General features: G+C 38.6%; 5 protein-coding genes and 1 long non-coding RNA gene across 13 annotated transcripts; 3 read left to right on the top strand and 3 right to left on the bottom strand.

Moving 5' to 3' along the window:
- Window positions 1-214: 214 nt before the first annotated feature.
- Window positions 215-2,637, bottom strand: LOC128880664 (uncharacterized). The gene is made up of 5 exons (XR_008457882.1): window positions 2,522-2,637; window positions 2,232-2,422; window positions 1,959-2,135; window positions 933-1,078; window positions 215-714 (listed from the first exon to the last, which is right to left on the bottom strand). It is a non-coding gene; the product is annotated as an uncharacterized LOC128880664 (long non-coding RNA).
- LOC128880662 (tyramine beta-hydroxylase) lies at window positions 2,028-5,323 on the top strand. The gene is made up of 10 exons (XM_054130975.1): window positions 2,028-2,355; window positions 2,462-2,615; window positions 2,748-2,894; window positions 2,960-3,207; window positions 3,289-3,442; window positions 3,530-3,793; window positions 3,864-4,094; window positions 4,167-4,295; window positions 4,375-4,549; window positions 4,669-5,323. Exons 1-10 carry the CDS (start codon window positions 2,201-2,203, stop codon window positions 4,812-4,814), a joined length of 1,803 nt encoding a protein of 600 aa, XP_053986950.1. The 5' UTR covers window positions 2,028-2,200; the 3' UTR covers window positions 4,815-5,323.
- Window positions 5,206-13,794, bottom strand: LOC128880661 (active breakpoint cluster region-related protein). 5 transcript variants are annotated; one of them, XM_054130971.1, is made up of 15 exons: window positions 13,700-13,780; window positions 13,031-13,310; window positions 12,148-12,727; window positions 11,004-11,478; window positions 10,699-10,933; window positions 10,352-10,631; window positions 10,091-10,270; window positions 9,793-10,008; window positions 9,505-9,624; window positions 9,183-9,427; window positions 8,819-9,116; window positions 8,378-8,660; window positions 8,031-8,301; window positions 7,779-7,950; window positions 5,206-7,708 (listed from the first exon to the last, which is right to left on the bottom strand). In XM_054130971.1, the coding sequence occupies exons 3-15, from the start codon at window positions 12,259-12,261 to the stop codon at window positions 7,292-7,294; spliced, it is 3,306 nt and encodes a 1,101-aa protein (XP_053986946.1). In that variant the 5' UTR covers window positions 12,262-12,727; window positions 13,031-13,310; window positions 13,700-13,780; the 3' UTR covers window positions 5,206-7,291. The 5 variants fall into 5 exon arrangements, with proteins under 5 accessions (XP_053986946.1, XP_053986945.1, XP_053986944.1 ...); XM_054130970.1 differs by having other exon boundaries at window positions 13,035-13,310; XM_054130969.1 differs by lacking the exon at window positions 13,031-13,310 and having other exon boundaries at window positions 13,700-13,794.
- A 357-nt stretch (window positions 13,795-14,151) lies between these two features.
- On the top strand, window positions 14,152-17,237 carry LOC128880599 (armadillo repeat-containing protein 5). 3 transcript variants are annotated; one of them, XM_054130858.1, is made up of 6 exons: window positions 14,152-14,479; window positions 14,615-14,835; window positions 14,913-15,635; window positions 15,710-15,885; window positions 15,977-16,217; window positions 16,284-17,237. In XM_054130858.1, the coding sequence occupies exons 1-6, from the start codon at window positions 14,225-14,227 to the stop codon at window positions 17,221-17,223; spliced, it is 2,556 nt and encodes an 851-aa protein (XP_053986833.1). In that variant the 5' UTR covers window positions 14,152-14,224; the 3' UTR covers window positions 17,224-17,237. The 3 variants fall into 3 exon arrangements, with proteins under 3 accessions (XP_053986833.1, XP_053986832.1, XP_053986834.1); XM_054130857.1 differs by having other exon boundaries at window positions 15,974-16,217; XM_054130859.1 differs by having other exon boundaries at window positions 14,379-14,479; window positions 14,579-14,835; window positions 15,974-16,217.
- A 326-nt stretch (window positions 17,238-17,563) lies between these two features.
- Window positions 17,564-19,745, bottom strand: LOC128880601 (cytochrome P450 315a1, mitochondrial). 2 transcript variants are annotated; one of them, XM_054130863.1, is made up of 6 exons: window positions 19,114-19,745; window positions 18,806-18,996; window positions 18,395-18,729; window positions 18,086-18,310; window positions 17,786-17,998; window positions 17,564-17,704 (listed from the first exon to the last, which is right to left on the bottom strand). In XM_054130863.1, the coding sequence occupies exons 1-6, from the start codon at window positions 19,617-19,619 to the stop codon at window positions 17,591-17,593; spliced, it is 1,584 nt and encodes a 527-aa protein (XP_053986838.1). In that variant the 5' UTR covers window positions 19,620-19,745; the 3' UTR covers window positions 17,564-17,590. The 2 variants fall into 2 exon arrangements, with proteins under 2 accessions (XP_053986838.1, XP_053986839.1); XM_054130864.1 differs by lacking the exon at window positions 17,564-17,704 and having other exon boundaries at window positions 17,792-17,998; window positions 18,109-18,310.
- Window positions 19,746-21,392: 1,647 nt separating this feature from the next.
- Window positions 21,393-25,928, top strand: LOC128880602 (transmembrane protein 120 homolog). Its single transcript, XM_054130865.1, has 6 exons — window positions 21,393-23,203; window positions 23,540-23,658; window positions 23,727-23,885; window positions 23,969-24,061; window positions 24,151-24,368; window positions 24,467-25,928. The coding sequence occupies exons 1-6, from the start codon at window positions 23,135-23,137 to the stop codon at window positions 24,874-24,876; spliced, it is 1,068 nt and encodes a 355-aa protein (XP_053986840.1). The 5' UTR covers window positions 21,393-23,134; the 3' UTR covers window positions 24,877-25,928.
- The last annotated feature ends 100 nt before the right edge of the window (window positions 25,929-26,028 follow it).

Here is a 26,028-nt window from a genome sequence, read left to right as displayed (position 1 = left end):
ACATTGAAATGTACTCAAAGAACTTTTTTTTGTAACATTCGTGCGTTCTTTGTATCGTTTATATCAAATAAAGTACGTGTGCTCAGGCTACGCTTATCATAATATTTGATCCGATCGTAAAAGCTATGTAAACATTTACAGCGGAATGTACCTACATACTTCATTGAAATGTTAATTGAATGATTTGCAAGACGATATACATGTATTTCACACTTCGTGACTGTCCTTTCGTAATATTGCATAATCAAAGTCCAGCGAGCAGTAATTCAAACCACAAATACATGCTATAGCGTTTCAAACAATTAGAGGGTCGCTTCCTTAGATAAGTTTGTCGATGAGTAAGACGTTTAATATTTTGAAAGTCAGTCGATCTGTGTAAATTGCACATTTGACAAATACAAAACGCGTTTCATCGTGGACTTCACAGACAGTGCACCTGCCGTTTACATACAGTCTGTACGGTCGCGGCGACTAACCGGAAGTCAAGGTCTCAGACAAGATCTTTTACCTGGGCGACGTAGGTAGGTTGCGAGTCCGTGAGAGTAACTGGACCATTGTATATCACACGACCGTCCCTGGCCACGAAAGGGATCGATGCATTCATTGATCCTAAAGGACGAAGCTTGCCCAAATTGTTCTTTTTTTTTTTTTAGAAAGGACCGGCGCACAATGATTTACCATTTCCTTTGACCCCACTCGTCTGGTTCTTTGTTTCTGTAAATGAAATGCAGCCGCAATTCAGATAGTTGTAAAATCATTCCGCATTATGTTCTTCTTTGTACATGTGGGCACGAAGTGCTTAATATCAAACGATTATTATCTCACTATTAATAAATTAAATAAGTCGCAACGTTCGGATAACATCGTGATAGATTATGTCGGCTGAACCATGGCGCCAGATTTATCATCCATAGAGAATAAATATCAATTACCAATATATCGTGTGACATAGCTCCGTCTTCCTCTTATTTTCTAAATCAGTATCGATCCTTTCCAGGTGTCTCTTCTCGCGCTTATCTGTATTCGAAGCATCGACGGCGAGTAAGGAGACGAATACTTCGCGAGCCCCGATAGCTGCCTAAATATAAAAAAGAAAATAAGAATAGAAATCCTTGCGAGCACAATACGCATTGTTGTTTATTTCGAAATTTCGAAGTTGGTGTCGCTCGAGTTACGTAATTCGCTGCCGTTAAATAAAGCCATACGCGAAAATTGTGCTCGCAATAAGAGCCGAAGGAATTTCTTGATTGTCGTCGGAACGCCGAGGCACGCGTCGCAAATGGAATGCAATATGCTCCCTCTGGAATTCGATTATCAAGACATTTTCTCGAAGCTCCGACAATTTTTTTTCTTTATTCGTGTACGATCGAAGATGGGTCAAATTCTTAGTTATATAAAAGCATATTACTATTATTTATTTATATATGTAATATACGAGATATCTGTTCATTGGGAGGCGACATTATCCGTATAATTAAACTTCACGTGTTCCAACCAAGTAAATTTTCCTAGGAATCTTAGCTTCGAGCATTTCGATAGCAAAGGATCGGAAAATTGATAAATGGCCTCGATAATGCTGCGAATTTTATCATCTTAATCGAAACGATCTCTTACTTATTGGCTGCTGATAACCTCTGTAATCTACTTTTCAGTAAACGAAGACAACGACGTTAAGGGGGAGAGTGAATTCGAAACGAATTGGTAATTTAGATGCGTTGGATTCGGAAATAGATAACTGCTTTTGTGACGCATGAGCAACCATTTCGAAGCGTATGTACTTTAATCAGGGTCGAATTAAAGTATGGTCGTCAAGGGCCATAGTCTAGGACTCTGTGTCAGCTGAAGAACTTGCAATTTATTTCTTACATCCTTATTTCTAAGGATCTACGAAATCTGAATCCGGCACTACCCATCGCGCATGTTTGCGAGACTCCTAGCTTAGTTTCGCTCATGCGCACCGCAACGAATCGGCGGCAAGCCGGCGTCGTATGAATTCTTTGCCCATCCTAATCGTCCTGATCCTGTCAGTAGATGTCAACGACGAGAGAGTGAAACACCATAGAGATGCCTGTTACATAAACGCGATATCGGAACACCAACAATTCCATCGAATAAATCATACGCGTCGCGGCGAACTACAAAATAAAAGCACAAAATATTTTTAACGGAAGAACGTTACGCTTTATGTCATAAATTCAAAATGTTTTCGATAATCTTTCAGCTGATCTTACTTTCAATTTTTAATACCGGTTCGTGTCTATCTTGGCATAATCATCAGCAAAGCAAACAAGACTATTCGGATAAAACCAGCGTACACACGATTCCACTTGGTTCGGAAGCCACGTTCCATTGGAGGTATATCCTTGAACGTGTTAACGTATCAGGATTTTGTTCTTCGTCGTTTGGTAGTATCTCGTATATTCTGTAAAAGAGAAAATAAATAAAAATAAATGAATTTTAGAGTCGATTTTATGAGCGAACTGATAGTGGCGGAAGTCCACTACATAGGTGTCGTCAATACCTGGTTCGCCATTGGTTTTTCAAACTATGGAGAATTGAAACTCGCCGATTATTGTATCCTGTGGATCGATTGGCATCGTCAAACTCAATTACAGGTATTTAAAACGGTTCCTCCTGAAGAAGAGTTTGCTCTTGAAGTCAAGGCGGGTCTCGTTCGTTCAGGGGTACACTCGCGGTGCACGTTTTACTCTCGCATGATATTCTTACGCATATTTTCTCAATCGTAGGATGCATGGGCAGATGAAGAAGGAAAACTAAACCTGGACTCTCAACAGGACTGTGAAAACTTTGCGTGGAGACGAAGGGGAAACGTAACGAAGTTTACCTTTTCTAGAAAATTCGACACATGCGATGGAAATGATTACGTTATGGAGGTGAATAGAATTACCGAAGTACTTGGTTATCTCTAAAGAATTTAAAAATACGTGAAATTACTCAGAGGGGGACCACGCACTTGGTATGGCTGAGAGGTCTTGGTCCATTGTCGTCTTTGGCTGGTCTGCAAATCTCGGATGCGGAAGCTTCCGGTATGTCGCGGACAGAGCTAATCAGGGTGCTCCACAAGAAGCCGACGTTTCCTTCGAATGCTTGGCGATTGGAGTTGCTGGCACGGCGAGTGAAGGTACCGAACAAGGAAACAACTTATTGGTGTCGCGTGCAGAAATTGCCGCCAGTTTTGTCTCAGAAGTGAGTCGATACTCCTGCAACGATGTCCGTTATAATTAACAAATTCAAATTAATTCATCGTCTAATGTAATTCACCCGCAGACATCATATTCTTCAGTTTGGCCCAGTCATTCAAGAAGGCAACGAACATCTGGTCCATCACATGGAAATCTTTCACTGTGCTGGGCCGGTGGACCTCGAAATTCCTATGTACGATGGTCCCTGCGATGGAGCTGACAGACCTGAGAAAACCCAAGTGCGTTAGACTTTATAGGCACGTTAAGGGAGTCGTTAAGTAACGTTGTTTCTTGGCTTCACCTGTTCATTTTCGAGATGTTTCCAGATTTGTAAGAAGGTCTTAGCAGCGTGGGCGATGGGAGCGGATGCGTTCGTTTATCCAGAGGAAGCAGGCCTCTCGATCGGGGGTCACGATTTCAACCCATACGTCATGTTAGAGGTCCATTACAATAATCCCGAGTTGCAGGATGGAAGCATTGATTCCTCAGGGATTCGTTTCATCCTGACGAAGAGTCTACGGAAATACGACGCTGGTGTAATCGAGTTGGGATTAGAATATACAGACAAGATGGCAATACCACCGCAACAAGTAACACAAACCGTTCCTTTGGAATCCTTTTTCTAGTAGTAGCTCAGCAGTACCGTTTTTACTGTCGCAGGAAGCCTTCACCTTATCGGGACACTGTATCCAGGAGTGCACAGGAGTTGGTCTCCCGCAAAATGGCATCCATGTCTTCGCGTCTCAACTTCACACGCACCTGACGGGCGTAAAAGTGATCACTCGTCACGTTAGAGATGGGGAAGAGTTGCCCATGCTGAACTATGATAATCATTACTCCACTCACTTCCAAGAAATCAGACTGCTACCGAAACACGTCACCGTTCTGCCTGTAAAAAATTATTTAATACTTTATACGAGTAGCTTACGATGCATGGCGAATGTTTGTACAAATTAATTACAGGGCGACTCTTTGATAACAACTTGCACGTACAATACGATGGATAGGAAAAACATCACCCTCGGTGGGTTCGCCATTTCCGATGAAATGTGCGTGAATTATATACATTATTACCCCAATGCTCGATTAGAGGTACATGAAATATAACTTAATTCGTATAGCGAGAATCTAAGTTACAGAATAAATTACAATTGGGGATAACGTTTCGCAGGTTTGCAAAAGCGCTATAAGCGACGATGCGTTGAGAACGTACTTTCGATACATGAGAGAATGGGAAAGCCAACCGATCGGTATCGACAAGGGAATTTCGTCGAATTACAGAAGCATCGAGTGGACCAAAGTTCGCGTGCAAGCTCTTTACGATATATACGAAGCTGCCCCGTTAGGTTCTCGATTCTTGTAACCGATTGTTAACTTAAACATTTACGTTTCACTTTGGTTTTTAAAAGTAGCGTAATTACAGGTTACTTTCACGTGATAAGTTATAAACTATCTATTTAATCAGGGATGCAATGTAACGGCTCGGACGGGTCTCGACTTCCGGGACTCTGGGACAACATAGCTGCTACCCCAGTTAAGCTGCCTCTACCTCCACCGGCTCGAAGTTGTCCCGATACATCGCTGCAGCAAGAAATAATAAATTCCATTTAAGTATCTTTTTTTCTGTCATACAACGTTGCTTCGCAAACGAAATGTACTAAAATGTAATCCACTAGATTCACGTTTACTAATACTTACGAAATTAAAAATCACCTGCTTCTAGAGTCATAAATAAAATACTTAGTTACTGAAACACAATTTCAATCTATCCTCTCTTTATTACTCTTCCAAGACCATCTCGGAAGAACACAGCTCTCTAAAATAAAACAACAACTCTGGTTACAATACAACGTGCTCCGACTTAAAATTAACTTTCTACATACGGAAAAAGAAACAGAAACGAAGAAAAAAAAAAAAAACGTACCCTGGGGTAACGACAAACATGCTCGACATAAAAGTTTATAAACCTTCGGTATATTTATATGTTCCATGGGTTTGTTTGTTTGTTTTTTTTTTTTTGGCAGTACATCGTCTTGCTGCGGGTAAGCTAGCTCGATCGAGTTTCGTAACAAATACTTCGTTTGCGATGATCGTGGTAAAATGCGGAGTAATAAAAATAATAATAATTATTATAATATCAATAATAATTAATAATTCGTAATAATAATAATGGAAACTTTGTCTTTACACGTTTCATGAATGTACAAAAGAGGGACGCATCTTATGCTAAATGCGATATAAAAATTAAAGATATCCAATATTTACGATATAATACACATGGGCGGGTTACACATACATACGCACACACGCTGAAACCACGCATACGATAGTTGCCTTCGTTCACATACAAAGGTCGCTCCCGGAAAAAGTATCTCCGTGTAATTTTTTTCATCTCATCTTTTTGTCTCGTCATTTAATACTTATACACTATTTCGTTTATCAAACACTCCTCAGACTTGGTTTTCTTTTTGTTTTCGACCTTGATTATAAAATAGCTCACAAACGTCCTAGCATGTAATGCGGGGGATTCTATCGAGTATTAAATTTGTACTGCCAAATGTGCTTTTCTTTCGTTCGACCCTTCGAAGCATATACAGTGGAACGTCTGCCGCAAACCTTTCGTGCTAATACTGTTTGCACTTATAAAGAATTTTATTAACCTTGATGGTAATCAGTGTTCTGTTATATTTTGAAAAATACGAATGCAAGTTTCATAGAGAACAATTTTTCTGACGATGTTAGTAGATAATAAAGTGTAAAAATCGCAATGCTTCAAAGGGTCGATTATGGTTCTCTATTAAAGGTATGAGAGAGAATCTTTTCTCTTTGGTGCTCTATTAAGCTGTATTTAGACTTTAACATACTTGGCGAACAACTGTACCTGTAGAATAAAATACATTTCAAAGTCGCATATATAAAATATTTTCAACCGTGTGCTAGCAAAGGTTAGTAAGATTCGATTGCTATATAATTTATCAGACATACGTTTTAAAATTATTTAAAATCTTAAATATTTGGACACGTTCCTAAAAACCATTTCGAGAAGTTATCGTCAACTAAGATAAAATTACCGGCCAAGCAGTGAGCATGAAAAGCGAATACGAGTCTAATTACAGCTTAAGTATCAAAAACCTGATCGTACTGCTTCGTAATATCCTTTAGAAAAATTCCAGAGTGTACATTTATTTCAAAATAGTTTTGTAAAAGAATAATAATAACTCACAGGTGGCGAGAAACGCGACTTCCTTAAAGAAACAATGCAGTCTGTATATTTCGTGTTATTATTAAGCTTCAAATCGCACATTTGAAGGAACGCGCTTTCTGAAATCTTCTGTAGGAATACTTAGGAACGTTATTCTTTCGAATACGTGGACATTTTCATGGACATAGTAAAAGGTATGTCACGTTGTTGTGTAGAAAAATTTAGGCTCTCTGCTAGGAACACGCCCCATTGGAAAAAATACTTATTTTCTAAAGCGTGGATACATAGCGAATCGGACTGCTTTTTTGTATGTCTCTCTCATAGGAGAAATTTCGTACAAAATGTCTCTGAACATGCGCACAAGATCGTGGCTAGGACTTTGCAAGAATATAAGTATAAAATATATTACGGACTTTGGAGAAGGAACGATACGGTTACGCTCCAAAATCCACTTTGCTACGTTACTCGTATTCGTATCAATGCAAAAGAGGAATTTCATCGATCTGAGTTTTCGTCGAAGCTTGTCTACTACTTAATGCGTCTAATTCAGCGATGTATACAGAGATGGACAAGATTTTCATCCAGATGACAACTTCTTGTTATTTATTTAATAAAAATTAAAATCTGAATATAAATAATTTACGTTTCACGTCGAACGAACAAAAATTTTATCGAATAACTATCCGATAAAAAATAAACGTTACGAATAAATTTCTGTCCATCTCTGGTTGTATAAACGATATGCCATAAAACTAACGAAATATATTATAAAAAAAAAATCATCAATTTTACATTCTTCAGCGTTAGTTGCCGCGAGTTCCTGTCTCGTCGCGGGAAACTCCCCTTTAGCAACTGACGCCACGATGTATCAACGAGAACCTCTCGACTAGAGTGACTGATTGTTCTGTTGCATATGCATCTGCAAGAAACAGTAAAGTATACCGGCCTGCGCCATCACGTCTACGGTGCCCGCTGCCAACGGGTCGCGATTCTTCGCATCGGATCGCGAATTCGTGCCAGGTCGTAGAAGCGTCGGACCGAACACCGTCGCTAAATTGTGCAAGGACATCTTATTTTGTGTTTCGTGTTTGTTTACACGTATCAAATGAGCTAGCAAAAAGTCGATGACAGCTTTATTCACAGCTGGTAAACTTTCGTAGACTCTTCGTAAAGCGACGCCCTTCGACAACTCGCCGGTTTGAAAAGCTTCCAAGAACGACGGATAAAGAGCATCTGTGAAAAGAGCTTCTGGCATTTCTCGGAGGTACAGCTTGAGGACACCCGTTACAGAATGGATATCCACCTACGTACCCAAACATAAATATTATATTTTGTTTTTGTATACATATATACATACGCTCTGCAAGAATTACCTCTTTAAGTAATTGTTCTGCTTCGTACGAATTACTCTCGAACGATTTACGCAGCTTCGTTAAATCCGAAGCTGAGCCAGAAACGCGGTACAAGCCCACTTCTCCGACACCTCGCCTTTCCACTTCTCTAACGCATGCCGTTATGATGAAAGGAACGTCGCGTTTTTCTCGCCTGTATACAAAATCCGTGTATAGATATTTATTACCATTTGAAATCAAACCTGTATTCCGCCTAAAGAAAATAAAACATACTTGCGCACTTGTTCCAGTTTAGCTCCGAATAAACCTTGAGGTTTGGCAGATGGTACGCGCCTCAATGTTACTTCGCTTGGAACGAAACGAAGAGCGACATCCAGAGTAGCTGGTCCCAAATTTAACGATCTCTCTACTTGATCAGACTGAAGCCAAGATCTGCTCAATCTTTGTATGCATTTACCTCGTAATACCGAGCGTGTTCCACATTCCTCGTACAATAAAATTCTAACATTTTGGCTTCCCTCTAGTTCAACAACGAACGTCTCGCCTTTAAACAAAAAATTCATTTAAATGTATTTACATGGATAACATTGCGACTACTTATTGTTAAAATAATAATTTACCCCATGTTGGAGCTTGACCTCTTGCAACTCGACTTTTTGCTCGTTTGAAGTAATGTCCGTAACTGTCAACCTCCACGATAATGTAAAGATCTCCAACTCTATCTAAACCTGGCGGTGTTAAGCCAAGTAAAGTCAAATGAAGATCACCTAGTAATAAACTTTCGTCGCGACCTGATCGTAATAAATAGCTGCCCATATCTGTTTGAAGATACGTACGACAGGCTGTAACCCATGCCTGTAATTCGTACATCGATAAAGGTAACGGTCCTGGAGGTTGACCGCCCTAAAAACCGAAAAGAAGGAACTCGGTACTCGTTTTTGTTCAATTTCATTATTTTGACGACTACATTGTTACTTGCATCCTTGCGTTGTATTTAAATAAAGGATATTATTTAGTATGTTTAGAATATTTATTTATTCGTAATCGTAAAAATTACGCACCTTTGACTTATCTAGGTACATATGGGAACGCATTACCTGTTGCAATGCCTCCACCGCTTCGACCCATTGAGAACGTTCAAATTCACTGGACAGAAAGAACGTATACAAGTTTTGCACTCGATGTTGACTTTTATGCGTAACGCGTAATACTAAATTTGGTGACGCTAATACTAGTTGAGCTTCGAGCTCGGCAAGTTTTTTCCTATTCTTTTCCGAACCTCTACCACCGAGTCTCATTCGTTTTTCATCGTTCCGCTCTTCCCACAAAATTTGATCGCGAACAGTACATGCCTGTGACCTATGTATAGAAATTATTAACGATAAAAGCAAATATATACATACATATATATATGACAATACGTACCTTAGAGCTACAACGTTAGCTGGACTAGTTTCGCGTGGTTCGACACCGTCTTCTGTCACTAGCGCTTCTGCCACCGGTACGTACCACTTTAACTCAAATGTGAACTTGTCTCTGCCAGAAGCTTTATATTTTGCACAAGCGATTACGTCATTGAAGAGGAATAAATGTCTTAACTTTCTATGACCATCGGATAACTCTACCACAAACGAGTTTTTCACTAATCTTCGTTGCGCTCTATCATGACTCTGAAAAAACTGATTTTCTTTTATACACGTCACAATTAAGTTACACGAATTGTCAATATTCTAACACTTATCCTCACCGGAAACATCGATTTTGTTTGAATGATATTGAATTCGTCTAGAAAGTTTCTGGTCATAGCAAGAGCTTCTGAGAGTGGTACATGATCTGCATGATTCACAGGTGTATGCTTGAGGAGATCCTACAATCAAGTGAATAAAATTTACGTCGTTTCGTCGCGAACTCTGAGATAAGATAACGTTAGTACATTTCCACATAATTTTATCAATCGCTTAACAGTGCTATACATCTATGTTTATATATTTCTAGATAACAATCATTTAAAGGCTTTATATAAACAGGTACTTACATGTAATACTAGGGCGTTTTTCTGTACTCGCGCTACGGGCTTATGTAAAAGATCTTCAAGAGATAAACCTGGACCTTTGGGAAATCCTCTGAGTCTTATATCCCTTGTAATGTCACCGAACTGATTAGAATGAGCGGAACATCTTCGCACTGTATCGGTAGCGCGAGCGTAATTATGTAAAAAGGCTCCATATATTCCGATATTGCTGGCCATCACCTACAATTAACGAAATTATAGCATAGATAGGAAGGTATGATAAATTATCTACTCCTCATACCGATATACTTTCAATTCTTACTTTAAACTGTTCACCTATAGCGGTTTTACTATCCCATTTCTCCAATTTTTTCCGAAGACCATCTAAAAATGTTTGATGCAAGGCGTGCAACTCGCGAATTTTGTAAAATATTGTGCCAAACTCATCTTCAGAAATAACGGGCTGAGATGTGGTCAGTGTTGCTCTGATAGCTTTCATGTACTGAAAGTAAATATCTTTATTAGAAACGATAACATATTATATTTGTTATATGTCGTTTAAATCGAAAGATAGACTACATACTTGTAACATAACGTTTAGACATTCGACATATATAGTTTCACTTTCTACTACCGAGTTTACAATACATTTAATCATAGACGTTCTATCGTCCTCACGGTCTTTATTTTTCTCTTGTCGGCGCGGTGTAGTTGGCGTCGGTGATTCTAAGCTACCTTCGCTTAAACTTAAAGGTTCCGCGTCGCTACTACCCGTTTCATTATCGGTACTAAGAGCGCGCAGTAAAATCGGTGGCGCAGGACTTGCACCTTCTTCGTCTTCGCTATCCATTGCTGCTTTGTGCCTAGAAATATCAGTTATATGTACCAAAAATATAAACGCAAAATATTCGAAACGAATTTTTATCTTACTGTATAAAATAATCGATGTTGACATAGTTACTCTGGTTCCCTGGGGAATCTGGAAGGGAAGGTGGTCTTCTTGGTGGCGGTCTATTGCCATTATTGTTTCCAACAGGTGGGACACGCGCGTCGATATATACATATTCTCCTGTTTGATCTAAAGCTACGGAATCGTAATAAGGTTCTTCCTCCGATGCCTCCGCATCGCCATCTTCTCCATCTTCGTTAATCGCATTTTCCAAATCTGTCGATTAAGTACAAGCATAAATGAAGTTGAATTTAATTATAGAAATATCACATAACGAATACAACACCTTTCTCATCCTCCTCTTTGAGAGACTCTTCATTTTTCTCTTTCTTTGAGCTCCCTGTCACCTCGATTACAGTGACATAATTACTCGGCACATCTGGGTCGCTGTTCCTTCTAAGTTCAGGCACTTTATCAGGACTTCTCGGTATCTCACTTTTGGGTCTTTTACTCGTATTAAGAGTAGAACTCAACTCGGAAACACATTTGTCCTGAAATTTACTTATATCTTCGCGTACAGGAAGAGGTGGAGCCGACGGTTCCACGTGTTGACCATACGACGCATTAGTAGAATCAAGGAAACTGTTTTCTACTGTTCTACAAGCGTGTTGACTTTGAAATTCTGCAAGCTGCTGTTTTTCGGGACTCGTCGCGGCGTTACTGTTCGCCAATTGTTTATGGCGTTCAACGTCGGCTAACAATCTTTCTAAATATTCAACATAGAACTCTTCCTTTTCAAGCTCTTCTCTCAAAGCTGTTACCTGTAAAAAAAAAATAACATTCAATGGCTATATCAATGTAATACATAAACATATCTTTTTAGTTTATAATAACACAATTTGTTGCAAAATATTATGACAAAGATTTTAAGCTCAGTTTTTACCAAAAGTAGAAAAAGTATGCTTATGAAATTATTACCTATATACAACTATAAACTAAGTTAATTTCTAAATTAACTCAGAAATTAATATGATGACTCATGAAATAATGCTCCCATTGCCTTGGAAAGAAGAAATGTTTCAGCAGGAAAGAACTAAAACTCTGTTATGCATACTTCATGGAAGAGGATTTCCAAATGAATTTTTGAACAAGGAAACTGTGATACAATCAATTTCTTAGAAAGAATAAGTAGTCAACTAAAAATATCAAGATGATTCATGACTTTAAGATGAAGTTTGATAAATATCTGTTCCATATTCCAATAGGAAGTAATAAATAACAGATTACAATATAATGCGTGCTATAATAATGAAAATCAAAACACAGAGGATCGTATGATAGGATACTCTACTGTGTCAGGGATGTATACCTTTGGTGACTTTGTAAAAGATATACGGAAAATTTAGCTTGAACACAGCTCATTGAATCTCCTGTTTGGTCAAGTCTAGAGGAGACTATGATTTCGGATTCTGAACTGTTAACTATTTTACCTTCTGTTTATGCTTGACTAGGTTGGCCCTAACGTCCTCTTCCCAGGCTGCCGGCAAGGCGCTGTCCGGGAATCTTTGTACCCAGACACGCTGGAAATCTCCGAAAACGCTCATTACTCCACTCCAGGCCGTTGAAGGGATCGACTCCTCGGGGACGATGATGACTTCAGATACGATTCAGGCCGCTGTGTACATTGCACGGGCGCGGCGGTTGCGGTTCTCACCCGAATTCGCCCGATTACAATCTCGTTTCGAGGCAGAAAATCCACTGAGACGCCCGTGCCACCGTAACGAGTCATAAGTTGGTCTTTTTAGCCAGGAACAATTCTCTTTCCTGGTACACGGACAGGTAACCTTTAGCCAAGAATGAATGTAAAGAGCGTCACACGGTCGCTGTCATCTTGTCGACATCTCCTGCGCACTCCTGCGTAGCTCACGATCCGATCCCCATGCCCTCTCCTATCATTTTGACGCCTCTGCTATACTCTATACTGTATTCATGGACACTGCCCTTACCGCCAGGGCTGACTCAACGAAATCAGATGCCACGCGTCAACTAATGGTGCCCTCCCTACATATGCTAGAAATAAAAGGTTTATTTTACACAATTAGATTCGTTTGTTGTTAACCCTTTTAACGCCACGGGTCGATATAGGAAGGTTTATTAGGTTGGCGAATACGAATTTAGAAAAATTTCGTACGATTGTGATAGACGAGAGTTTAAAATATTTTGGTGGGTGCGTGTGAAATGTCGTTTAGTCAAATAAAACTTTAACCCTTTGGTTCCTATGCAAAGATCGGCCCGTGATATTCAAAGTAACACATGTACATAAAACATATACAATAACAGTAAAATGTTAAAAATGGGGCCCCAAGTCACTACCTACGTAATCTGTGCCTAGAGTCGGTACTGGCTACACTCTGTTCGTGTATATTGCTCTTTGTTAGCAGGTGCGCTTCACGGATGATACTCTTCACGGTGTGCTTACGCAAAATAGAAATTCGTGTTTCTTGCGAAACGCGCAACAAAATACTGCCTCTTACTCGTGCAAGGATATAATTTATGTTCACCTTGATGATGCGAATTCGTTCGCGTTCGATTCGAACATTAGATATGAATAGATCGAACAATTAATTTCGAGCGTTGCCGTAAGAAAATTGTCCTGTAACGCAACGATAATGAACGATGATATTTTTGTACGTAATATTTCGTAATTACGATATATTAATAACGTTCAGAAGTATTTCATTTCTTGATGACAGAGTGAAATTGTAGAATACTGAAACTGTGGTTAGATTTCGGAATATTAAAACTTTGTTAAACCGCATACTCTAATGTATCGTGTTATATTTAAAATGAAACACGTATTCTTTTCAATTTGTTTCCACGTATTATTACACTGCTAATTTAAATCGTACCGAAGAATATTTATTTACGTTTCAAATAGAAACCATTGTTACGATAAGATATACACATAACGGCAATGGCTAGCAGTGTAAAATACACTTGCTATTAATACTAGCAATGATTAGGAGTAATTATTGTACTTACTAAATACCTTGCACGCGTCATTAATATGCTCTGCAATTGTTTCAATTATATTCCCTGATCTTTGTGTGCAGTACACTAACTTGCGCTACTCTATCAAAGTATTGTGGCGCTAGCGTAGGTGTTTATACTAAACGCAACAGCGGGATATTTAAACGAGTTATTGTACAAAATAAGTAATTAAGAATATTCATATATTTATGGATATACACTATCGACTGTTGTAGGATATGTTACATAATAAACAGTAAAATATATTTCGATTAGAAAAAATAGTAAATTAAACTACTTCTTTTTACAACTTACTTTTGTAAGTTACTGTACAGGTGTAGGTGCAGGGATGTCAAAAGCGTGTATTTTATGGGGGGCAACTAATGACGCCAGTTTCACGAACGGATTAGATACTTTACTGGCGCAGCGTGGCGCTTCAAACACTGCACATGCGCATCATTCGTTTATTGCGCTTGCGCATAACCTTCGTCTAAAAAACTCACGAATTTTTGCTAATTTTCCTATTTATTTAAAAAAATGTCAACTATAGATGAGAAACGAGAATGTCCGATACTGAAGGAATTATTGAAACATTTAAAATCAGAATCCAAAGGTGGAATTTCGTTGTGTTTGGAGAGGATCAAAAACGAACCAAAATGCTATAAGCAATTTGCTAAAGATGGAGGACTGGGTATTTTAGTAAATTTACTGCGTTTTCATAATTTGAAGATATTAAACATGACCTTAAGTATTCTTGCAAATGCATGTATGACTTCGGATGCAAGACAAAAGGTATAAGTTCATTTTTGTTCGTACTCTATTAAAATTTCTCTATAAGGTTCATCGACTGCATCATTTTTTAAGAAATATTATTCATTCATTGTTATACAGTGTTGATTGATAGTAATGTCAAACATTGTATTCAAGGTCAGAGGTTCTAAAATAGCAGCTCATGTAGTTTCTATAATAAAACATATCAAGCTAGGGAATACTCTACAATGCCGGGCTTGCAGACTGATCGGAAACTTATCAGAATGCAATTGGCACGCTAGATCTCTGTGTCAAGTTGGTGCAATTCAAGCTTTAGTCGATCTCTTACAATTAGATACAAATATGCAAACCTATTTAATGGGTGTTAGAGCTATAAGGTACTCAAACATAATAGTTCTTTGTGTATTAATGTTACTTTTCATATTTTGTACTAATTTATATTTTTCTTTTACAGAAATATTTGGACAATGTACGAAGGTAGTAGAGAAGAAATCATAGAATCTGAAATTATATTTAGAATTACAGGGTTGCTAGTAATGGCAAAGGAAAAATTAGAAACAGATGCAAAATATATAGAATTAGTAGAAACTTGTTTGAAAGCTCTGTGCGCCTTTTTGGTCACGCTAAATCCGCGAGTTGCGGAACAAGTACAAGGAGAAAAATATTTACAAGGCTATAAATGCATTATACAATGTTGCGAAAGAAATAATAAAATCGCTGTTAAATGTCTATTCAATCTTTGCCAAATAGCAGAATGTCGTCCAATTTTGGGAAATTCTGGTGTTATCGAAAGTCTTATTGCAATTATTATTAAAAATCACCCAGGGCTGTCTAAAGAAACGTTAGCCAGCTTGTGTCTATTGTGTAGAGAAGCTGTTAATCGTGCAAGAATTAGATTAGGATCTGGTCTAGAATTAATGTTATCCTTGCTACAAGATCCTGAATATGAAAAATATCACCCCATGTTATTACATGCTCTTGTACAATTTATTTACGATAATCCAAGTATCGTAATTATGATGAGGCATGGTTTACTCGACGTTTTAGTAAGCAGATTACAAAAAATGGTAACCGAAGCGGTGGCGAACGAAGAGACTCACGTCTCGAAAAAAAGAGGAAACGATTCTTCTCCGAACAGACAAACGCAGTTGAAGTACAATAAGACTAATTTAGGACGGTTTGTTCATTCGATTATTTTAATTTTAATGTTGCAAGAAATATACAACCCAAAACTAAATTTCTATTTTACAGATTTAGTTCAGACTATTATCGGGATGATTGGAGCCCAGGTAGCGCAACCAGCGTTTCTTCGTCACCTCCTAGTACACCTCCCTTACCTTTTTACGATTCTATAGAAAACGATGAAAATGCAGAAGATAATTACAGTCCAGTTTGTAGCGATACAGAAATTATGGATAACGAAGATGGTAAATTCTTAAAAAATGATCCGACGTATAAAAGTTTTCCATCGTTTTTATTTTGTTGACAAATTTTGCTTCTTTTCATAACTCCAAGAAGAGGTGGAATCGCTAAAAAGTTGTAAATCGGTAACTATAGATGTAGAAGAATGTCAGAATTCCGAAAACAGTAGTCGATCAAATTGTTGCGATGCTTGGACGTTAATACTGCTAAGTCAACTGAGTCATTGGAAGGACCCAATCGAAAGATTAGCCGACCGGACAACCATCGAAGCTCTATCGAGTTATATTAAACATGCCAAAAACCCGAAAGCATCTAGAATTTTAACTAGAATCATAAGGTAAGTAAGATGAATCCATTGTACAAATGAAATTTGCATTAGTTAAAGTGATTATCTTTTGTACAGAAACAGAGCGTACCTGTTGCCATTGTTAAAGCAGGGCTTCGTTTTCGAAGCTCAAACATTATACGATTCGGAGCAGTACACAAGACAGCTATGTACGCTAGCACAAACTTGCGAAGTAATCGATCAACTTACATCTATACTACGTCGTGGGGACGAAGCTCACAAATTAGTAATCGCAATTTCGATACCATTCCTAATTAAGGATGGGGACGATCTAAAATCTCTATTGGACGATTACGGAGGTCTTGCGTTAATATTTCGCGTGCTCTCCGACCAGGAACACAACCTTCACGAAAATGCTATTTGGTCGATCTGTCGGCTGGCGAACACGCTACAGATTCAGCCCGAGATTATAGACAAGTGTCAAGTTACGGATACCGTTACGACTGATTTTCCAAGAGTGTACGATAGTCATCCGAAACCCGCGATGGTCACGTTCGAACTGGACGATGGTACAACCGTAGATGCTTGCAGACATACGCTCTGTCAAAAGTCCGATGTCTTTTCCGCCATGCTCGAAGGAAACTTCTCGGAATCGGGCAAGAAACGCGTCAAGCTACGAAACACGTCGAAGGAAGCTCTTGACACGTTATTGCTGGTCACGTACGGCGGGACTTTCGAGAACAGGACCATCGAATCTTTGCTGGACGCTGCGCTACTTGCCGACAAGTTCCTCATGCCCAAAATGTTGGATATCCTGACGGAAAATTCGGTCTCTAAATTGAACTACAAAAACATCAATAGAGCCTGGAATTGGGCGCGAGCTAATTCTTGCCACGAACTAAAATCTTACTGTGTTAAACACTTTCTCACAGCGACGATGACAAAATCTGAAAGAATTCAAGCATTTCATGACTTTTCCATCAACGAAAGTTTCCGTGAATTTTTAAACGACGCGAGAGCAATTATTAACAACGTTCTGTTAGACAATAGTTACTAATAGTAGCGATATAGACGAACATTCGATCGTACGATCCGCATTCTCAAGCGAGAAAAACTTAACGAGACTTTTATGTTATAAAACCTTTTATTTGTTATGTACCCCTATACTTATTGTGAATATATTTTAAAATATGGAATTGATGTATATTGATAATTATACATTTAATAGATGTAATTTGATTCGAAAATATACATTAAAACACTAATTGTATTGTATATAATGTGGAGAAAGTATTTGGAATTAGTTTATTCGTTTATAATGTATACGATTAAAATACAGTAACAATCGATGAAGCGAAAAAGATTACATGAATGAAATACTTTACTTTCCTGACGTTCTTCCTTTTTTCTCCCAATGTTTTTCTTCATTCTCTTCGCGATAATTTCAACTTTATTGGCTCCGAGGGGACGGAAATCATGTGCAAAATGAGCTTCACTCGATCCTTGTTTACACATTCTATCTTGAACGATTTGACCAGCTAGAATGTTCGACATAAAAATGTATTAATAACTGAGTCCTGTAAACAGATTAAGAGTCATTGTTCCAATCGTTCGCGTACCTCTGCCAAGGCAAGCGATATCTGTATTTCTGCGAGTTTCCGTCCGATGCAGCTTCTCGCACCTAAAGCGAACGGCAGACTCGCGTGCGGGTTCAATACACCTCGGTAAGTGCCTTCTTCCGTTCTAATCCATCTTTCTGGTAGGAACTCATTCGGTCGTGAGAAATTCACGATGTCGCGGCCGCTCGAATAAATTGATAACACGAGCAATTCCTGCAATCAAAAATTACACAACAGTCAGCATTATTCTTTTTCTCTATCTATGCTTGTTTCTAATATCACAGTAACAAATTCATTTACCCCTTTTGACACAAAGTAATTACCGATCACGTTGTCTTCCGGCAAGTATCGCGAAATAAATGGGGCGGTAGGATATAATCTTAGCGATTCTTTGATTACGCTTTTCAATAGAGAATTGCGTAGCAGTTCTTTTCGCGACAACTCCTTCAGACAATGAAACAGTTCTTCTTGTCTTTCGGGATGATTGCACATCAGCAACAATATCCATTGGAGAGTGGTCGCTGTCTGTAACGCAGAATTGAGTAATCGAAAACAACGAAAATTATCTGTATTTTATTGCTACAGTATCGTATTCAACGTTGACCATACCGTGTCGCCAGCCGCTAAGATAAAATCGGTGACGATGCAAATCGCGTCCTCCTTCCGAATTCCCTCGCTCATCATTTTTTTCAAAAGACCGTCGCCACCTAACCGAATCATTTCCGGTACCAGAAGCCGAACGATTTCGAAAGCTGTGTCAGCACACGCGACGAATTTCGTCCAAACTGGCAACCGTAAATTCATCGCTAGCTTAGCTGGCATTATGGATAATTTAGCTGAATACTCGAATATCCTGTGCAACGTTCTCGCCAATTTGTCGAAGTCTCGCGACAATTGCTGCTCGTGAAAATCCCACGAGGAACCCATCAAAACGGCCGCCATCGCTGTCGAACAAAAATCATTCTTTACTTTTCTACGGTTACGATTATTTTACGACATCGAGGTACGATTTATTTTTACCTTCGATAGACCATCGATAAAGTTGAACCTGTATGTCCGGTATAATCGCGTCGGTTTCGATTTGCTTTTCCCATTTCCGCCTAAGACTCTCAGCCACCTCTTGACACGGTCCAGCCATTAAATTCGATGCATCCGGTACCAGCATCACTTTATTCAATATCTTACGGAAATGAATCCATTCCTGTCCGTTCCTGTTCGAACACATCAATTATTACTTTCGTTTCGTCCGAGCATTCGTAACTGAACTTATAGCATACAGGGTGCATCGTATAAATCGAAACTTTCAAAACAAATCGTCAGTAATATACATAAAGAGTAAACCACGCCGGCACTTCCGAACGTCGTTGTAGAGCGTCCAAGCTTCCGGTAAAAAGTGTTTAGGCGCGTGACCCTCCAGTCGAAATATTCTCCTAAATTCGTGCGGTGAATTTACGAATACCGCTGAAATCGGTCCGATGCGTTCCCTGTAAACAGGACCCAGTTCTTTGTGTCTTCTGTCCACGTATTCGTGTTGACGTTTCGCGCCTCCCGAAAACAGGAAGGAGAGGAGCGTTCCGATGACAGGAAGTCCGCGCGGTTTTGGAGCTTCTTGCGGCACGCTTCCGTTATCCGCCGTCGCCGCAGTCCCATAGTTTCGATCGTGCGATTTATCTGCGTTCTCTACCGTGGACTTCGAGATATCGGATAAATCGTCGATTCTCGGCGATCGCGATGCGCCTGCATAGCTGCAACCCACCACGAGATTCGGTGACGCGACGCCATTTCGAACGCTGTTCGATCTCGCTGTTTTCAAAACATTTCGCGCGACGTTCATTTTCTCTGCTGCACCACCGACGGACAGATCTGCTTTACCTACTTTCGATCAGCACGATTACTGGTAGGATCCTTTTACATCGACCGTACGTGTCCAATTCGAAACTACTATTTTGCAGACGTATCGTTTTCGCCAGAAGGTGGACGTGATCTTACGAACGTTTTCCTGCCCTCGTGTCATGCTTGATATCTCTGGAAATCGATGAGAACGTTGCCGACAATTCCAAGTACGAGTAATTTGATTAATTCGTACATTACGTGTACAATTCGACTAATTCTGAGACGTTTCAGGCTTCATAGTTGACATTAACCGAAGCTGTTTCTTTTGCGTAAGACATCCCGACGTTGTGCGAGCATTACATCTAGCTTCTTCAGGAGTAAACAAAACTTTTAGTCTTAATTAATATCGACTACGTATAGATATTTGTTCGATTTTATTCGAATAACGCATAACTCCGGACTGTTTGACTGTTTAGTATTGTCTTCTCCAAGTCTCACTGATATTCGATGTTTGAATTATGTCGATGCTAAGGTAAATGTCGGCGAGGACATCCTACCGATAACAACTTATTTGGATACATCTTTGACGCCTCGACATGATTTAAGGTTAGAAACGGTATTTTATCTAACCCTTGCTCATTCATATCCAAGTTTCAGAGCATCGTTTAATTCAAATATTTTTACTTGTAGAAAACCGTATCGACTTACGACACAATCGAACACTACCACGAGTGGCAACCGCGACCGGAAACGAGTACGGTAACAGGAAATATCGGATTGTACGATTTCGAGAGTTCACTGAAAATCACGTTTATGGTGTACGCTGATTGCAGGACGGTTTACACGTGAAGAACTTCGAATACCGTTTACTATGCCGTTATCTAGAAGCCGTTTACCCCTCCGCAGCAGGTTTCCACTTTCTTCCACCGAAGATTGCTTCGCCTCCGTGATTCGTTGCGTTCGTATTTTCTACCGATTACAGCGATGTCGTAATTAACATAATTACTATACATATGACTTTTCTTTTGATTTGTTTTCTTTGTAAAGGGCCAGTATATGCGAGGCTTTGTAAATCTTCAATTAGAAAATGCACAACGATGTGCACTGTTTTGTTCTCAAAGGAATTCGTCGTACCCCGCGAAACGCGTCGCTCAGCTATTTAATTGTCCAACCGAGCAGTGACACTTTCTCACGGTCTGATCGTGGCTATCCCGAGACTATAGCGTCGACCACTGCACACTGTTAAACAGTTTCGAAGATATTTAAATCTCCAGCTGAAACTTCTCACATCGTGGTGGGGATCACACTGGTAACCCTCGATTTACACGGTTTTCAAAGTAACGGAATTCCCTTCTTTTTTTTTTTGTATTAGCTTTAGCAGAAAAAAGAGTATATATTGTTGTACTTTCGACGCATCGTTGCCTCTAAAATATCAAGAGGCATCGTCGACTAAATGTCTGTTATCGCTTTTTTTTTTATTACCGTACGAGACTTCGAAGTATAAGAAGCGTTTTATATAAAGATATTGTAAACAATTCTTTCGCGTGTACTCCGTTCCGTAAAGATTTCACGGTATCTCGATCTCACTTATCATTCGCAAACAGTCTTTACTCGGAACGCAGAGACAGATGCAATTTGAATAGATGAAAGAACAGATGTTCCGTTTACGAAGTTGAATAAAGCCCGAAGACTTTGAACGACTCGATAGCGTTTATAAATAATGCAACCGATACTCCGATCGGACGGAAACTCAGGTTTTTGAATACCTTAGCCGTCAGAGTCTATTTTTAAAAAAGGAAAAAGATTGATGGAAACCAGTACACGTCGATCTTAGTTTCAGATTCGAGTGTGTCTCGAGAAACTTGAACGTAAGCGCACGAGAGATGCGCGTTTGAGGTGATCGCGCGGAAAATGTGTTATTTCGTTTGTTGAGAATCGCCACGTCTTATGACACAATCCAATGTTATATACAAGTGTATAAATGCGATGCAACTCAAACATGTACGCTGTGCACGTGCAACGGAGTGCCCTAATTGCAATTAAATTCACCAGAAGATGACGACGCGTATGCGTGCGACGTTTCCCGTGGCGACGAGAGGTCAAAGTATCATTGCCGGAGGAATCGTGACATGGTGTGCGATAGGTTGAATATAAAGCGACTTGTTTACCAAGAGACTGCAAAGCACTTTTGTCTCCGCGGTTCGGCAGGGAGCTCTCTCTCTCTCTCTCTTTCTCTCTCTCTCTCTCCCTCGTTTGTCTGGTCAACGACCGTGAAAAAATTCGCGTGTTCAACATGATGCGACAGGACACGGCGTAAAATTGCAGACTGCATTGTGCTCCTCGAAAGCGGAGAGATTCTGCGATAGATACTATGAATGTAACGAGAACAGTTCGTATTAGTATAAATGTGAACGAACGAGAAGGACGAAATAAGTGTGTCGATTAAACATGTAACGCGTAAGGCTCTGGGTTTTGTTTCGTTATACATATGTATGGTACCGATTATAGAGATAGTCTTTGGAGATGTTTGCTTCTCGCGATCTCTAATCTATATTAAACTGCATACGTATTCGCTATGATCGGATAAATGCCAATAACCTCGTTATAATTAGATAACAGTGATTCATCGATTCTTATTCGCAGTTTCTTTTGTTGTTATCCTTGATTCATGTACTCGTCAAGCCTCGAGACTCGTTGCAAGTGCAGTAAGACTATAAAGGAGACATATCGATCGAAAACGTTCCAATGTTAACGAATGCTTAACAACTACTCGACACGATTTTATTCCAACGAATATTTCAAATCGTTTAAGCAACGTCGAATAAACTCTGTATCGCCACAGTAGAATCTAATTCAACGATACCGAATACGATATCCAAAAGTTATCAGTGAAATTATATAATTCGAATCAGTCGATTCAATTAGGAAATAGTTTAGTTGCGTATCATCGTCATCGAGCATGATGCCTAATTTGCCTCCGACTATTCACGATTACGACGGCCAAGTACTATTCCGTAAACATCGAGTAACGTGTTCGCTACGTATTCAAATATCACCTAGCACAATCGTGTAAGAAGCAAAAGGAACGTTTACGTATTCAGAGTATTGATATTTCTTTTGTATTCGATTCGTCATCAATTAGCATTTCTCAATGTTCTCGCGCAGGTACTCGTTCGATTCTCGAGATTCTCGAGGAACATAAATATTTTTTATATTCTTCGAACATTCGTTTCCTTCGATTTGCAGCACTTAAAAAGATCGCGTTGAATTTTTGCTAAACGATGTTCCTAAAATAAAATTATTCTTCCCCACCACCCTATCAAATATTCGAAATACAGTCTTATCATACGTCGGCCCTGAAGATCGCGATAATCGGTACGCGGGTTCTAGAGCACTCTGTCGCTAGATCCACGAGCATCTACGAGGAACTGGTCAGCCCCAGGAACACGATTACACTGTACTTGAATTCCTACTTCCTGGCGTGATTTCAACCATCGTCATTTTTTTCTCGCTACGATGGACACCGATGTCGAGTCCTGTTTAAAAGACTGGAACGACTTAGCGAAAGATTATAAGGACTTAGAAGTAAGACGATTTTTTCGTAATTTCTGTTACCAATGTTGTCGGTGATTAACGTGTTGGATTACTTTTATTCGAGGTTAAGTGTACTTTTTGTTTATCCACAACGATACTCGAAACCGGTACTCGGGAAATTTTCGGTATAATACGAAATTAAATTTCAACGTTTACCTCTCGATTGTACCTACGTGAATGCGTTTGAAGTTTCGTCAAAAAAAACTTCCTTTTATGTTTATTTTCTACTCGCTGTTTATACAAATCTATTAGACATTTCTTCCATATTGCAAAAAAAGCTACAAATGTTTTTCACGGTACGACGATATTTCTTACTTCTGTTAACAGGTATTAAACAGAGAGTACCTTGCAAAATTAGAGGAAATAAGCGAACTTCAAGCAAAATGTTTAAAAGGTATTTCTCACCAGAGATACAGGATGGGCGTAATATCAAAATCACTCAAACAGTAAGTACACGATTCCGATGAATTTATTATAATTGTTCTCTTTGAATAAGAAAAGAAATCAATTGTAGGTTGCACGCAAGCGATGCAAGGAAAAGTTTAGCTAAAGATATGGCCAGAAGAGAAGAGCAATTACACGAAATGGAACAGACATTGCCAAAACGAAACGGCACGTACCTTCAAATTATTTTAGGCAGCGTTAATGTTTCCATATTAAACAGAAGTGATAAGTGAGTACACGTTTGGTTGTACCATACCTTTGATTAAATGATTTTCAGAATATACGATTAAACTATTCTACTACATTTCTTAGGTTCAAGTACAAAGATGAGTATGAAAAGTTTAAGTTAATCCTCTCTGTAATTGGGTTCATTCTATCCGTATTAAATCTAGTCACCAATGTCAGGTAAGATGAATACAATTTATCTTGTATTACAACTTATGTAAGCTATTATAATTTTACGAATTAACGTTCAACAATAATGTATGTTACAGAACTTTGGAACTCAGTTTTATGTTCCTCTTAGTTTGGTACTACTGTACGTTGACAATAAGAGAAAGTATATTAAAAGTAAACGGTTCGAAAATCAGAGGTTGGTGGAGATTTCATCATTTTCTCTCAACCGTCGTATCCGGTGTTCTATTAGTATGGCCTAACACGGGGCCGTGGTACGCATTTCGACAACAATTTATGTGGTTCAATGTGTATATTAGTAAGTTACTTTAAATTATTTTAATTGCTCACAGTACCAAAAGATATATTCTTATAATTGATCGCTATAAATGACAACGTCATTATTTTAATTTGCAGGTGTAGTGCAGTATTTGCAATTCTGTTATCAACGCGGTGTGTTATACCGCTTGAAAGCATTAGGCGAAAGGCATAATATGGATATTACTATCGAAGGTTTTCATTCGTGGATGTGGCGTGGACTTTCATTTTTGTTGCCATTCTTGTTTGTTGGATACTTATTTCAATTGTATAACGCATATGTATTGTACACGTTAATATCCCACCCAGAAGCTACATGGCATGTTCCAGTCCTTAGCAGCATGTTTTTAGTACTGTTCCTAGGTAATTTGATAACAACTTGTATGGTAATTCCTCAAAAATTGAGACAACGTATGAGAGATCATCTCCCGGGAGTATTTTGTTCTAAACCCGAGCGTAAAGTAGAAGCGGATAACGAGAAAGATGTTAAAGATCAAAAATCCGAGTGAAAGGACATTAGTACACCTCGAATGCAATGTTTGATTAGGCGAGTATGACAGACAAATAAAGTACGAAGTAAAGTTGACGAATGTGTGAAAAAATCTGTGGAAAAACATTAACGGTATCCTGGAAAAACGAGTAGTTAGATATTTTAGTTCCGTATAGACAATTACATAATATACCAAAAAGTAGTTGAAGTATCGTAAATGATTCTTTCCTCTACGTGCCGACGTCTTTCTACATGTATCGCCGAGCATAGAATTAATTATATATCAGCTAATTGTAATGTAGAAACAAATTATTCAAAAATATTCCTTCCGGATGCGTTTTTATATTTCCAGAAACTTTAATTTTTTGGTTATACATAACGTTAGTTTCTGTGGATATTGATATGGTATACCGAAATTAAGGCATACATTAGATTTTATTTATCTGGGTACACACCTCGACATTTTATTAATTTATTTTAAAATCTTAATTATTTTTATGAATTCCTAATGTTTTAAAAGATTTCTTAATTCGAAGTTCCAAGAAATGGTGATACGATATACTATTTTTGAAATTTATCGATCGTTTGCTTACATTTAAGGGCATTTATATAGACATTTCATTTTCTCCTAGTTCTCAGAAATTTCAGTGATAATTAAATAATACGTTACAGTCGACGAAAGCAAAACACAATAGTTTTGTATGTAAAATAGAATTTACATAGCCGTGTGCAGCGTGTTTTCTAATTTTAGTAACAGTTTTAATTCGTGTAAATATATAATTTAATTGAAGAAACATTTACTCACGCACACATTTGAATGTTCAATACTCACTCCGCTCCTAACATAATAGTCATTTATAAATTGTTATGCATGATACTCCAAAAATGTATGTAATATAATTATTATTTGTTCATAATGTATCTATTAAGTTATATGTGTAAATAAAAGTGGTACCACTCGCCTAACATTAAATAAAATAACAAATTTGCAATCGTTATTACGTACGTTAGAAACGATAGATACGATTTTTTATCGGATTTGTTTTTAATAAAAATAATTACCAAGTAGTACGAGAAACATTCCATTTATCTCAATTACCGCTTCTTTTTCTTCCGAAAGTTAGCGAACTTCCGATTTACGATTGGTAAATTATTCGATCTTATTCCACCA

Source organism: Hylaeus volcanicus, chromosome 8, assembly GCF_026283585.1.
Source record: "Hylaeus volcanicus isolate JK05 chromosome 8, UHH_iyHylVolc1.0_haploid, whole genome shotgun sequence".
Classification (NCBI taxonomy): domain Eukaryota; kingdom Metazoa; phylum Arthropoda; class Insecta; order Hymenoptera; family Colletidae; genus Hylaeus; species Hylaeus volcanicus.
Note: the sequence above shows the minus strand (reverse complement) of the source record. Positions and strands in the feature narration are given on the sequence as shown.